We start from the raw sequence: 12,378 nt of genomic DNA, 5'->3' as shown, positions 1-12,378 counted from the left end.
CCATGATTTAAACATTATGTTATATAAAACCCAATGGCTTATTCAGTTTAATGCTTCACATCTGCATCAAGTCATCATCAATCTCAGTACAAATGTTTACATAGACACAAACTTTATGGCCTTTCCATTTTATATGTTGTGAATTGACATTTAATTAAGCATCAAAAACACACAACCTTCTTGCCATCTTTTTTTGGTTCATGAACTTCAACTTCAAAGCATTCAAGGCATCATTAGTGAATCCATTGTCTCCATCCATAGAATTTGACCATGATCAAATTAAATAACTCTGGATAAGGCAGACAATAAATCAATTATCTTTACAGCATTATCATTTTTTTAAGACTCTGCCTGATCAATAACATCTTCCAGTCATCTTTACTTCTTGGTCTTCCTGCATGTTGTCAGCAAATACAACATAACAAGCTCTGCTCCAAATCATGGGTACTGTTGGGGCTGATCATTTCTTCTTGATACTTTTCACAGAGCAAAATGTGTGCAGGGTCTTTTTGCTTTAGGAAACTATTTTGCAAATAGATAGGTAAATTTACGATTTCATGCATTAACAAATGACAGAAAAGTATGCAGAAATTTATAGACAAAACAGGAAAACATCAGTATATTTGGCGTTCAAGTCAGTCTTAAAAATACGATCTTTATATGTATTTTATGGCTTTTCAAGTGCATGTATAATTGCTTTTCAATCGTTGACGGACTAACAAAACAAACAACTACCTCACCTGTGGGAAGCGATATGTACCTTTTGTGGAAACTACGACATCCAACAATTGAACGATTGAAGTGTTGGCATTATAAAAGAAATGCCAAAAGAATCGTCACAGAATATGGAACTAACGATATCCATATTCTGTGATATCGTGTTTGTTTTTGAAAAATTCTTTATAATTTACTATAGACACCAGGGGGAGGTCGAGAATATTATTTTTCTGCAAAGCGATCATTTCAGCGGAAATACGTCCGTTGGCCGCCATTTTTTTGGCGACCTCGCCCCAGTAAAGATAGCCGCTCCAGTTATTATAGAACTCAATGCTCAGAGTGACACTGTATGCAATATGGAGTTTGTACCAACGTGGCGACCGATATTACAGCACTCTATTATTGCCACATTTTGATTAAATTTCGCTGGTCCTTTTCTTTGAGCACAACTATCAGTCTCTAACGGTGATGGAAGCAAGAATAAAATCAGCTTTGAGCATAGTTGTTGATGTTTGGGAAGGCAAAAATGAAACATATTCTATCGATGAATTCAAGGACAAATTGGTGACATTAGGCGAGAATTCGTCAAAAAATCTTCGCGAGGATTCGCCAAGAAATCTTCGCGAGAGTTTTATTATCTTTCAAGACGGAGTTGAAAAGCTAAAACATTTGGAAGGGTGTGCTCTAAAGCAACCATCGTCGTCAACACCGCAAAAAACAACATCGTTATTTCAATCTAAACCGTTGTTTGAAGAAGCTGGAAAGAGAGCGAAAGAAGCATTTGATGATGCGTCTTTAAGCATCGAAGATAAGATAACAGCAAGCAAGATTCACATAGCAAGCGCTATTCTTCAACACTTGGATAACTGTGAGTTGGCGATAAGAGATTTGTTGCGATGCCTGAAAGAATTAAACTCATCGGTTGTCGCGGAAGTAAAGGCCGAATCTCAAAATAACTTAGAAGACGAAATCCTTGACAATGTAATACATATCAACGGCAATTTGGCCGATTTCATATTTAAGCACACTAACAAGAGAATGTATGTTATGGAATGGCCCTTGATTCAATATGGCAAGCAGTTGATTCATCCTTTCTTTTTCAAGAACATCAATGAAATTACTGCCACGTCACTACCTTGGTACACAACTGACCTTCGTAAGAATATTGATTTCTTTTACAAGAAAATGATCGTAAACAGAGAAGGGGAGTTACTTGTTTTTGATGGAAATGAATTGCAAAAGCTTGACAGAAAGAGCGAAAAGTTTCGAACATGGTGTAAAGGACGTCTGAATGTTGAAAATAGACAAGTAAAATGCATGAACGTTGATGAAAATGGCATGGTATATCTACTTTTGTATGGTAAAGACCATCCAAATGGCAATTATGTGTTGAAACTTTGTTTGGAAGACAGAATTGTTCAAAATTGTTCTTTGCATTTTCTTAATGACAAAAACTTTAGTAAGATTTTTCTAGCTGTCACGCCCAATGACAAAGTTATCCTTGCTACAGTTAAAAGTTCTAAACGCAAACGAAGTGAAATCAATATATATGTGTGTGACAGTAAAGGTGAACTTATTAACTCTTTTGTACAAAAAGTTAAACACGAACCAGTTCATAATGCAATGAAAAGTTTGTCCATTGCATCCTGTGAAAATATAGCAATTTTAGCAAAGTCATCTGGTCGATTTTACCAACTCATCATTTTTAAGTTGGATAAAACTTTTGTTAAAAAGATGAAATTTCATCCACAGGTTAAAGGAATCAACGCATACACTCGAGTCATTTACACTCCCTTTGACAACTCTATCAAAGGTTTTTATTTTAAAGAGGACAAATCACAGCTTGTTATTGAAACTTTTTCCATTGAAACCAAAAAAATTAAAATAAAATGGTCTGTAATACTGATGAATACAGGATATTGTTCAGAATTATTTGATGGTTTGTTTCGTCTTGTTCATCATGCAAATGGAAAAGTGGCTTTGCTTTCAAGTGAAAGTATAATTTACATAATCAAAGGGAGCAGTGAGCATGATGCCATGGAAGTAAACTTGAAATGGAAAGGTATTTATAAATTAAAGACAGATTTACTCTCAAGTGTGAAGAAAGGTTTGAGTGATGGATATTTAAGGGAAGAAATCAAAACATTTTTTGTTAACTCCAAAAGATCACTCATTTGAAATAACTGACTGCTATACAACTGCCTACAACTCATGAATTTTGAACAGATATTCACCTTTAGCAAATCTAAATTTCAGCTCAAACCAGGGGTGGATTCAGCTATAAGCAAAATAAATTACTTCAACTTATTGATTGGGTAATATTTATTCTTTGGAAATTACTTTTATATAAAGGTATTTTAAATTTAAATTTGTGGTTATAAATTATTTTGCCTAACCCTGGATCAGCTATTAGCTCAAATATTATTGTATTTGTCTACATGACATTTTTATATCATTTCTATTTGGGATTATGTCCCCCTAGTTTATAGACATGATGTAAAACTGATGGTACTGGACAGTTATGCTTTACTTAAATGAACGTGTTTCCACTCTATTTCTTTGTGTTTGATTGGTAAAATATTTTAATATTTTTTTAGAAACCAAATCTTCCCATGCAGACACTTCAACCACAGCAGTTATAAATTCAGAGCCATCTGGTAAGTCATCATAATACATTGCAAAAATCAAGCATTTCAAAATATACTCTTTAGTTTTGTTGGTAGTACTGGCCTAGAACTTACCTATGAGTGAGAGCAGTTTACATGGCAACAAACCAAGGCCAAAATATTCTTAAATGTTTGGCCTAAATATTCTCTTGCAAAGCTATTTAGTTACCGTCAACTGGGGTTATTTGGGACAGTGGTGTAAATTGGGACGAATATTTAATTCTTTGCATTCCATACTCTTTGACAAGCACTCAGTTGATTTATTTAAAAAATTCCTTTTGCACATAGCCAATAAGCTTTTTTTCTTTGCTCAGTTGAGTGAAACATTTGAATAGTAATATTTTATCTCATGATTCTTTTATTTTTGATATTTGTTGAATTTGCTGCATTTTTCAAGACACGAAAAAAATTGTGCTGTTGCGATGCTTCGAAAATAGTAAAATTTACAAACACTGTAATTTTTGTTACACTACGTATCTCTTTGAAATTTAAGTTGAACGGTTTAGTTTTCTGAGGACTAGTATTTTCGTCAGAGGATAGTTGTTGACTTAGAGGTTTGCACGGGGTAATTTGGGACATCCGTGGATGAACCACACCTCTTAAAGCTTGTACTTTTTTCTTCAAAGTTCTGCCATGTGGCACTGCTTCGAAGGCTGCCATGTTGTATGTTACTTAGTTACAATTTAAAATTGAAATACGGACATTTATGATTTCTGATCTGTAATTACTTGGCTAATTGTAGTTAAAGTGTATTTTTCCTGAAGTGTACCCTTTTTCCAATTTACCCTAGAAGCTTGCACATAAGAAAAACATAACTGGGAGAACATTATAAAACATAAAAAGTCCCATATAATCCTGGCTGGTAAAAACTAAGAATATATAGCAAAATCAAAGGCTGTCCCAATTTTGTCCACATGGGATAATTTGGGACTCAAGCATATTTTTAAAAAGTGTAGAGACAAAATAAAATGAATGATGCAGTAATGAGGATGATGGAAAACTGTGATTATTTATTCAACTTTTACCACTAAAACCTCTATTCATACTTCATTCCTTGGTACATTTATTCAAATGTATATGTAAAAACAGTCCCAAATAACCCCAGTTGACGGTACTTGTAACTATGTACATAGAAAATTTAAAAAAGTTATTTTATCAACATAGCCGGTTTGGCATAAATAACATTATTTTTGAATGTTAAAAAATTGAAGTCATCAAGCTCAGCTTCAATCCTTTTCTCACTCCACTGAGAATTCAAGAACTAAATGTTATCATCTGCCAAAATTTCAAAATGCTTTTAATTACTTTATATTTCTAACAGTTCTTGATAGTATAACAGTCACTATTTAGCAATATCAAGTCAACTGTTTACATTTATATCTAAAAGATCTAGTATTGGCTAGCTGCCATTGTTGTCTCTATATTACTGACTTTTATTTATTTAGGATATTTATTTATTTAGGATATTTATTTATTTAGGATATTTATTTATTTAGGATATTTATTTATTTGTAAATAAATATCCTCATTCTGATGAAGGCTCGAAGCAACGAGTCGAAAGCTCAATAAAAATCACTTAAAATCCGGAGAAACTTTTATCTTTTATGTTTTAAATGCCTCGATTACAAATTTTCAAACTTAAATAATTGCTCTATACTGCTTTAGATATGCCCGTTTTTTTATTAAAGACGAATGTCCTGTTGTATTTTCTGTACTGTCATGAATGTTACCAGAGAAATGAAGTTTTAGTTTTTTCTAGTACTCACTTGCTTTGACTTGAATCAAATTTCTTTAAGATATTAATTAAATGTTTGTATGAATGATTTATTGCATGCGAAACAGAACTTTGTTTATCATTGATTCACGAGAAATTTGATTTTATTTCACTTTCTTTAACCATAAGCAGTGACGTGATGTTAAGATTTAGAGTAAGTATCCATTGTGTGGACGGTTATTACCAACAATCATGAAAGTTTGGGAAGAATAGGGACTTTATTGTTTTTATTTACAACATAGATTGCTATAGATTTGGACATGGATTGCTATAAATATAAACTTGAACATTTTTGTCTCTTTTAGCTCAACCCAGGGGCGGATTCAGCTATAGGCAAAATAAATTACTTCGACTTATTGATTGGATAATATTTATTCTTTGGAAATTACTTTTATATAAAGGTATTTTAAATTTAAAATTAGTGGTTATAAATTATTTTGCCTAACCCTGGATCAGCTACTAGCTCAAATATTATTGTATTTGTATATATGACATTTTTATATTATTTCTTCTTGGGATTATGTCCCCCTAGTTTATAGACATGAAGTAAAACTGATGTTACTGGATGGTTATGCTTTACTTAAATGAATGTGTTTCCACTCTATTTCTTTGTGTTTGATTGGTAAAATATTTTAATATTTTTTTAGAAACCAAATCTTCCCATGCAGACACTTCAACCACAGCAGTTATGAATTCAGAGCCATCTGGTAAGTCATCACAATACATTGCAAAAATCAAGCATTTCAAAATATACTCTTTAGTTTTGTTGATAAAACTGGCCTAGAACTGACCTATGAGTGAGAGCAGTTTACATGGCAACCAACCTAGGCCAAAATATTCCTAAATGTCTGGCCTCAATATTCTTTTGCAAAGCTATTTAGTTGCTTGTAACTATGTCCATTGAAAATTAAAAAAAGTTATTTCATCAAAATAGCCGGTTTGGCATAAATAACATCATTTTTGAATATTAAAAAATTGAAGTCATCAAGTTCAGCTTCAATCCTTTTTTCATTCCACAGAGAATTCAACAACCAAATTTTAACATCTGCCAAAATTTCAAAATGCTTTTAAGTACTTTAAATTTCTAACAGTTCTTGATAGTATAACAGTCACTATTTAGCAATATCAAGTCAACTGTTTACATTTATATCTAAAAGAACTAATATTGGCTAGCTGCCATTGTCGGCTCTATTATAAGCAGCTGTCATGGAAACTAGTAAATGCATTTACACTAATGCAGCAACGTACCCTATTCTGACTAATTAGGGCAATGTTCCTAAAACTGTGTGCAATACTGGGTTTGAAAAGTCAGTCCCAGGTCAGAGACGCATTGAGGTGTTTTGGGCCCCTGGGCACAAACTTATTGAGTCTGGATTGTCCATATCATTGTTTTACACAAGCTGATTTTTATCTTGGTCCATATTTTCCTGGCAGTTTGCAGTTGTATTTTTCTATGATTAATTATGTTTATCTCAGCAGCATTTGTTTTTGTATTGCATGGTTGTTTTTTAAATTCAATCTCATTTTGAAATAAATACTTTTGGGTTAAAAAAATCCCAGTAGTCCCATTGGTTAATGTGGCACAGTACGAGGTCACTCTTGATTTGTTCAATGTTTACACCAGCTACTTGGTCCCAGGTCAGCTATAAACCTGTAAGTAGTATAAACATGGCTTTGGAGAGCCTGGTGACCAACATGTCATGTTCTCCCACAAAAGTTGCTAAATCTGTTTCGTTTCTCTTCTGTTTGATGTTAATTTTCAATTCCACATGATGTTTGTATTAAATAATTGCTCTATACTGCTTTAGATATGCCATTTTTTTTATTAACGACAAATCTTTAGTACTATTTTCTGTACTGTCATGAATGTTACCAGAGAAATGAAGTTTTAATTTTTTCCAGTACTCGTTTGCTTTGACTTGAATCAAATTTCTTTAAGATATTAATTAAATGTTTGGATGAATGATTTATTGCACGCGAAGCAGAACTTTGTTTATCATTGAGTCACGAGAAATTTGATTTGATTTCACTTTCATTAACCATAAGCAGTGACATGATGTTAAGATTTAGAGTAAGTATCCATTGTGTGGAAGGTTATTATCAACAATCATGAAAGTTTGGGAAGAATAGTGACCTTATTGTTTTTATTTACAATATAGATTGCTATAGATTTGGATATAAATTGCTATAGATTTAAATATAGATTGCTATAGATTTTGATATAGATTGCTATTAATAGAAACTTGAACATTTTTTTCTCTTTTAAATTATGTATAATGAAGAGGTGACAGAGATAAGACAAGAAGAACCTCGAAATAATGAACAGGAAAACGTGCAGAAAGCGCAACGTGAAGACCTACAGCAAGAACTCTTGGAGGAGCAACAAGAAGATGTACCACCTGAAAGAACTTCTTCCGGTAAGTGTATTGATTTGACTTTTTTTCTTAAATCATCGAAGGTTTTTTATAATCGATCACGAAAACAGCAGTTATTCTTGTTTTTTTCTGGTTTTGTTGTTTTGTTCTATGCCCCCAATTTACTAACTTGGTTTTTCAAGCACGTTTGCATTGATTTTGTCTATCTCAACTCTAGAACTCTCCTCTTCAGTCATTTATTACACACTCGCGCGCGTGCGGCGGTCATTTTGAAGAGATTATTGAAACGTATTAATTAAGACCCCAAATACATCATTACATAAACACGTAATTACATGAGAGCCGGGGTAGCTCGCTTAACGCGCTGGGCCAGTTCCCATGTATACTGGGGGAACTCTGTAAATGAGGTTAATCGCTTCAAAGAATTGAATTTTAAGTTAACTCCCTCCATCAGTCTCCCCCACTGAGCTGAATGTTTCCAAATTATTTGTGCGCACACTACGCGTTTTATTGAAGAAATGTATCAAAGGCGACGAATGAGAATGTCTGTATAAGCCGAACGAACCTGCCCAGAATCCCCTGAAAGAAGCCAGAACCCTCTGGAACCTTTGTACTTAGAAATCCCCAGAAACCATCCAAAAGCTATCCTGCGAACAGGCTCTGCTTGATGTCCGTCAATTAATTAGAGTTTTGTAGATATATCAACAGAATTGATGTTCGTGGGCATATCGCAGCGAAATTGCTACTTGGGAGCTAGTTTGCCTCATTTAAACAGGTTAATTTTAAGATAGTCAACAAAACTTTCTGCGCAAAGGGTAGTATTGGTCGCCACTATGTTTAGTGCATTGTGAAATCGTGAAGCATGTCGAAAGTTATATTTATAATGAAAGGGATATCAGCGACATTGAAAATAATCACATATATCAGTGGCATTATACATGGTTAACTATTATCTTGTTGTACATCTAGGAAGTCACGATGCTACAGTAGTGATTAATGTTTCCGAAAATAGTGATCTCTGGGAAATTGCTGAAATATTATATCCTCAATGGCCGGAGCTTGGTAGAATTCTGGGCATACCTGAAGAAAATATTCATAAAATATGCTCTGTAATTGATAAATTGCCTTTGGAAATGCTTTTGAAGTACAAGAAAACGAAAGGAAAAAATGCCACCGCGAATATGTTATTTGAAGATTTAAATGCCTTTGGCCGTCGACAAGGTAGCATTGCTGTTGTTGTCTTATTGTATATACGTAAAGAAATTTGGAGAATCTTTTAATGACTTTTTTCTTTCGCTTAAAGAAAACTTTCCGTGCCAAATTTTCATAAAAAACAATTGATCTATTTATGAAGTTTGGAGCACTTATTTTCATTTTCCATTTGTGAAGAGTATTATAATAAACAAAGCAAATATACATCTTATATATCGGTTGCGCGTCCTTGTTTATTTAACTGTGATAGTTTCTGTTTTAAAGTATAGAATATGTGTAACTTCGCTTAAGGATTCAGCTCAACACTGACATTAGCATTTTAATGTAGGTACAATCTATTTTTGAACGGTGAGCTAGGAAAAGCTGTCAAATTTCTTCGCTCGCAGTGAGCTTCACCAATAATGAAACGAAGATCGTTCCGAAAATTAACAAATTTATAAAATAAAAATAGACAACTGCACAAAAGTACTAATACGTATCCAATGTTTGACTCATAAGCATTTTCATTGTATAACAGGTTGTTTTATGTTTATGTATACGATGCTCTTCTCCAAATATGATAAAACATTTTGGAAGCTTGCTTTGGCGGCTTACCCATGAATCGTTTGTTTGTCAATCAGCTGACTTGATATTCATCTCAATGTCAACGATAGAAAATTCTCCATTCATCAAAACCATACACATACAGGGCAATATTTGCACAATAAAATCTGAGAACCATCGCCACTACACAGAACTGTTTGGATTCGCTTTCTAATACAGTCATCACATTGATAAATTATATAGCTAAACAGTTTGCCATCAAAAATTAACTGCGAATAGAAATACGTCAAGGATACTTTCTTCTTGGAATATGTTTCACAAATTATTATAACTCACTTGGTTTATTATATATATACATTGGTTTATCAAAAACGCGCAAGCATGAATACAAAATGTAAAACAGAATCATTCTGTATAATACCACAATACCTATATTTTTGATTATTAATGGCTAATGTTGTTGAACAATTCTTTGTACAGCTTTTACGCTCACTTAAAATGTATAAAAAAACATATTCTACATGTCGTACAACTAGAACACGCATACATTGACAGTCCTGTGTACAATACTATTTCTTTCGATGATGACGTAGCTAATAAATTTAAGACTAATTATAAGGTACTCAGATATTTCGATCAATTGATAAAGCTAAAACTTTTATTTTAGGTTCCCGAATAAATATGCTTCGTGCAAGCTTCAATACAGACGTCATATTATTTATAAGACCTAATTACACCTTCAGCGAATTTTTCTTTTTGGACCGAGAAAAGTTATTTAATGGACATTGTTGATATTACAAAAAGGTGGCACGATATTCAGATTGTAACAGTAATTGTTCAATAAATTCAAAGAAGTCGTCATAAATTGGTTAAATTAAAGGACTCTTAAAACTTTAACATTTTGTATCCGTTTATTTCATTGTTAAATATTAAATATTGTGATTTGAACTTTAAACTAAGCATTCATGACATGATGTCAGATGTTTGATAAATGATTGATAATTTTAATTAACGTTCTTCATTCTAGAAGTGTTTTTTTACTATGAATTTAATCTTTCCTGTCTTATTTTAGACGAATGCGAAAGAACTGATCAGGGATGCCCACGCCAGCTGAAAGGTAATATGTAGGGATATTTATTATCAAAGTTTTTTTGGTTTAGCTTTAATTTCAAACAAAATAATCTACTATGTATAATAATTTATGACTATTTTCTAATTTGCGATAATATATGGTTTGATCAATGTGTTATAAATTTATTGTTCGCCAGCTCTTTCCTTGTCAGAGTTAATATATATTGAGTCTTCTTTTTTAAGAAACGCTGCTATGTCAGTGGATTGATAAGGTGAATTGTGAGATACACGTAAATTGAAAGCTCATGTAGACAGTTTTTAGAGCAATAAAAGTTACAGGATTCAGTGGGAAATTTATGTATTGTAGTTAAAGATAAGATCACTATAGTGTGAACATTTCATGTTTTTGTCTTTGTGCATGTTGTGCCGCGCATATCATTCTCGATTTCATTACTCAGAAAGGACATCATGTCACTTAAATGGTTAAAAACAACTTTTTACCAGATGGAATAATATGGCGCACGTGAGAACTCGTTGCACACCTTAGTGATCCTTTTGTATAATTATCATTTTGTGCCATTTCAAGGACTCGGAAAAACGTCTTCTTGAAATTTTTCTGAAAATAAGAAATAATATCAAAAACATTATTTCAGTAATATTTTTTTTCTCACTCACTCAAGGTGTATAAATGATAAACATCATTGTAATTGTTAGATTTCTTGATCAATTATTGGATTGAATCATAGGCATTAAGTTTGAAATTTATGATTTATGTTGCAGTAATAAAAAGCATGTAATTTTTTCTATTTTATAGATGAAAAGAAAAGCACAAATATGGACAGCCAAACACATACAACAGGTATAGTCTTTTCTGAACTTTTAAAACTACCTGTGCCGAACGACAATTTTTTTTGTATTCACTTGGTGTTAAGCAGATTTCTGATAATGGTTGTCTCAAATCGTCATAACTTAATTTATCATCATAAAGTGCTTTTCAACTTAACATTCAGATAACAGCTAGTGTGAAAAAGCCAATTAGTTTATTTTCTTCTTCATAAAATAATGAATTGTGAATAACTTGAAGGAGTTACAAGAACACAGAAGAGTATTTTCAATCTAGTCTTATTGAAAATATGTTACTTGCACTGTTGCAAACATGCAAAAGTTTTGGCACACTCCTGAAAAAAAAAGGTCGGCAATTTGGAACGCTTTGCTCTATCGTCTCGTGAAGTGAATTTCTGCCCTGCAACACTGTTATTCATAGTGAAATTTATGTAATTACAATTTTCAATGACAATATTACGTTCATTAATATAATGATTTGTGAAAACCTATTATTGCTATGGAGAACGCATTGTGGGTTTTACGTGACACAAAGATGAAATTTTGGAAAAATCATTAGCTATTGATAAAGTCGAGAAATAACAACTCAGATAACACAAGAATATGTGCATTCCATGCTTAAAGCCCTCAGCCCTCAAATTTGGTCATGCTATGCATATGTGTTCACTCACTGCAAGAACAATAAATTTCTGAAGAAACAAATAATACTAATGATGTACAATTTACTTACGTATAGCAGGATAAAAAATATGGGGTTTGCTATGCCATTGATTCAAAGGTAAACGCTGAAAGTAGAACTCGTGCGAAAGAAAAAGTCACGAACATTTTCTTTCAGTTAAAGTTACTGTGTACTTTGGTTTGCAACTTTCTCAACATTTTGCTTCCGAAACATTTTCTAACTTAAGACCGTTTTAGACAATATCCCATATTCTTTTAGAACCTGAATATGTGACGAACAACAAAGTTTTTAAAGAAATGTTTCTTAACGACGATTACAACATTCGGGATGAAATTCTCAATACCCTCCAACGGTAAAGTTTTTATATTTTGTTATCTTTCATAACTAAAAAAAAAATGATGCAGTTTCATTCATAGCAACTTTTTCCGAGGTGGAGATTTAGTTCATGATATTGTTTAGGCATTTGATCTTAACAAACAATTAGCTCACAATTATTGG

The 12,378-nt window shown here is 32.6% G+C and overlaps 1 protein-coding gene across 3 annotated transcripts in view; it reads left to right on the top strand.

The window, feature by feature from the left end:
• Positions 1–1,063: 1,063 nt before the first annotated feature.
• Positions 1,064–12,378, top strand: part of LOC124451889 — a 61,004-nt gene continuing 49,689 nt past the window's right edge. Inside the window, exons 1-9 of one of the 3 annotated variants that reach the window (XM_047002480.1) lie at positions 1,064–2,779; positions 3,315–3,374; positions 5,463–5,558; positions 5,805–5,864; positions 7,440–7,574; positions 8,502–8,753; positions 10,360–10,404; positions 11,173–11,217; positions 12,139–12,232. In XM_047002480.1, coding sequence (XP_046858436.1) covers positions 1,186–2,779; positions 3,315–3,374; positions 5,463–5,558; positions 5,805–5,864; positions 7,440–7,574; positions 8,502–8,753; positions 10,360–10,404; positions 11,173–11,217; positions 12,139–12,232 — 2,381 coding nt within the window. In that variant the 5' untranslated portion in view covers positions 1,064–1,185. The remainder of the gene's footprint in view (positions 2,780–3,314; positions 3,375–5,462; positions 5,559–5,804; positions 5,865–7,439; positions 7,575–8,501; positions 8,754–10,359; positions 10,405–11,172; positions 11,218–12,138; positions 12,233–12,378) is intronic. The other 2 variants (XM_047002478.1, XM_047002481.1) reach the window with 2 other exon arrangements.

This window comes from Xenia sp. Carnegie-2017, unplaced genomic scaffold (genome assembly GCF_021976095.1).
Source record: "Xenia sp. Carnegie-2017 unplaced genomic scaffold, XeniaSp_v1 HiC_scaffold_24, whole genome shotgun sequence".
Lineage (NCBI taxonomy): Eukaryota > Metazoa > Cnidaria > Anthozoa > Malacalcyonacea > Xeniidae > Xenia > Xenia sp. Carnegie-2017.
The sequence above is the reverse complement of the archived record's forward strand: the minus strand, read 5'-3'. Positions and strand labels throughout refer to the sequence as shown.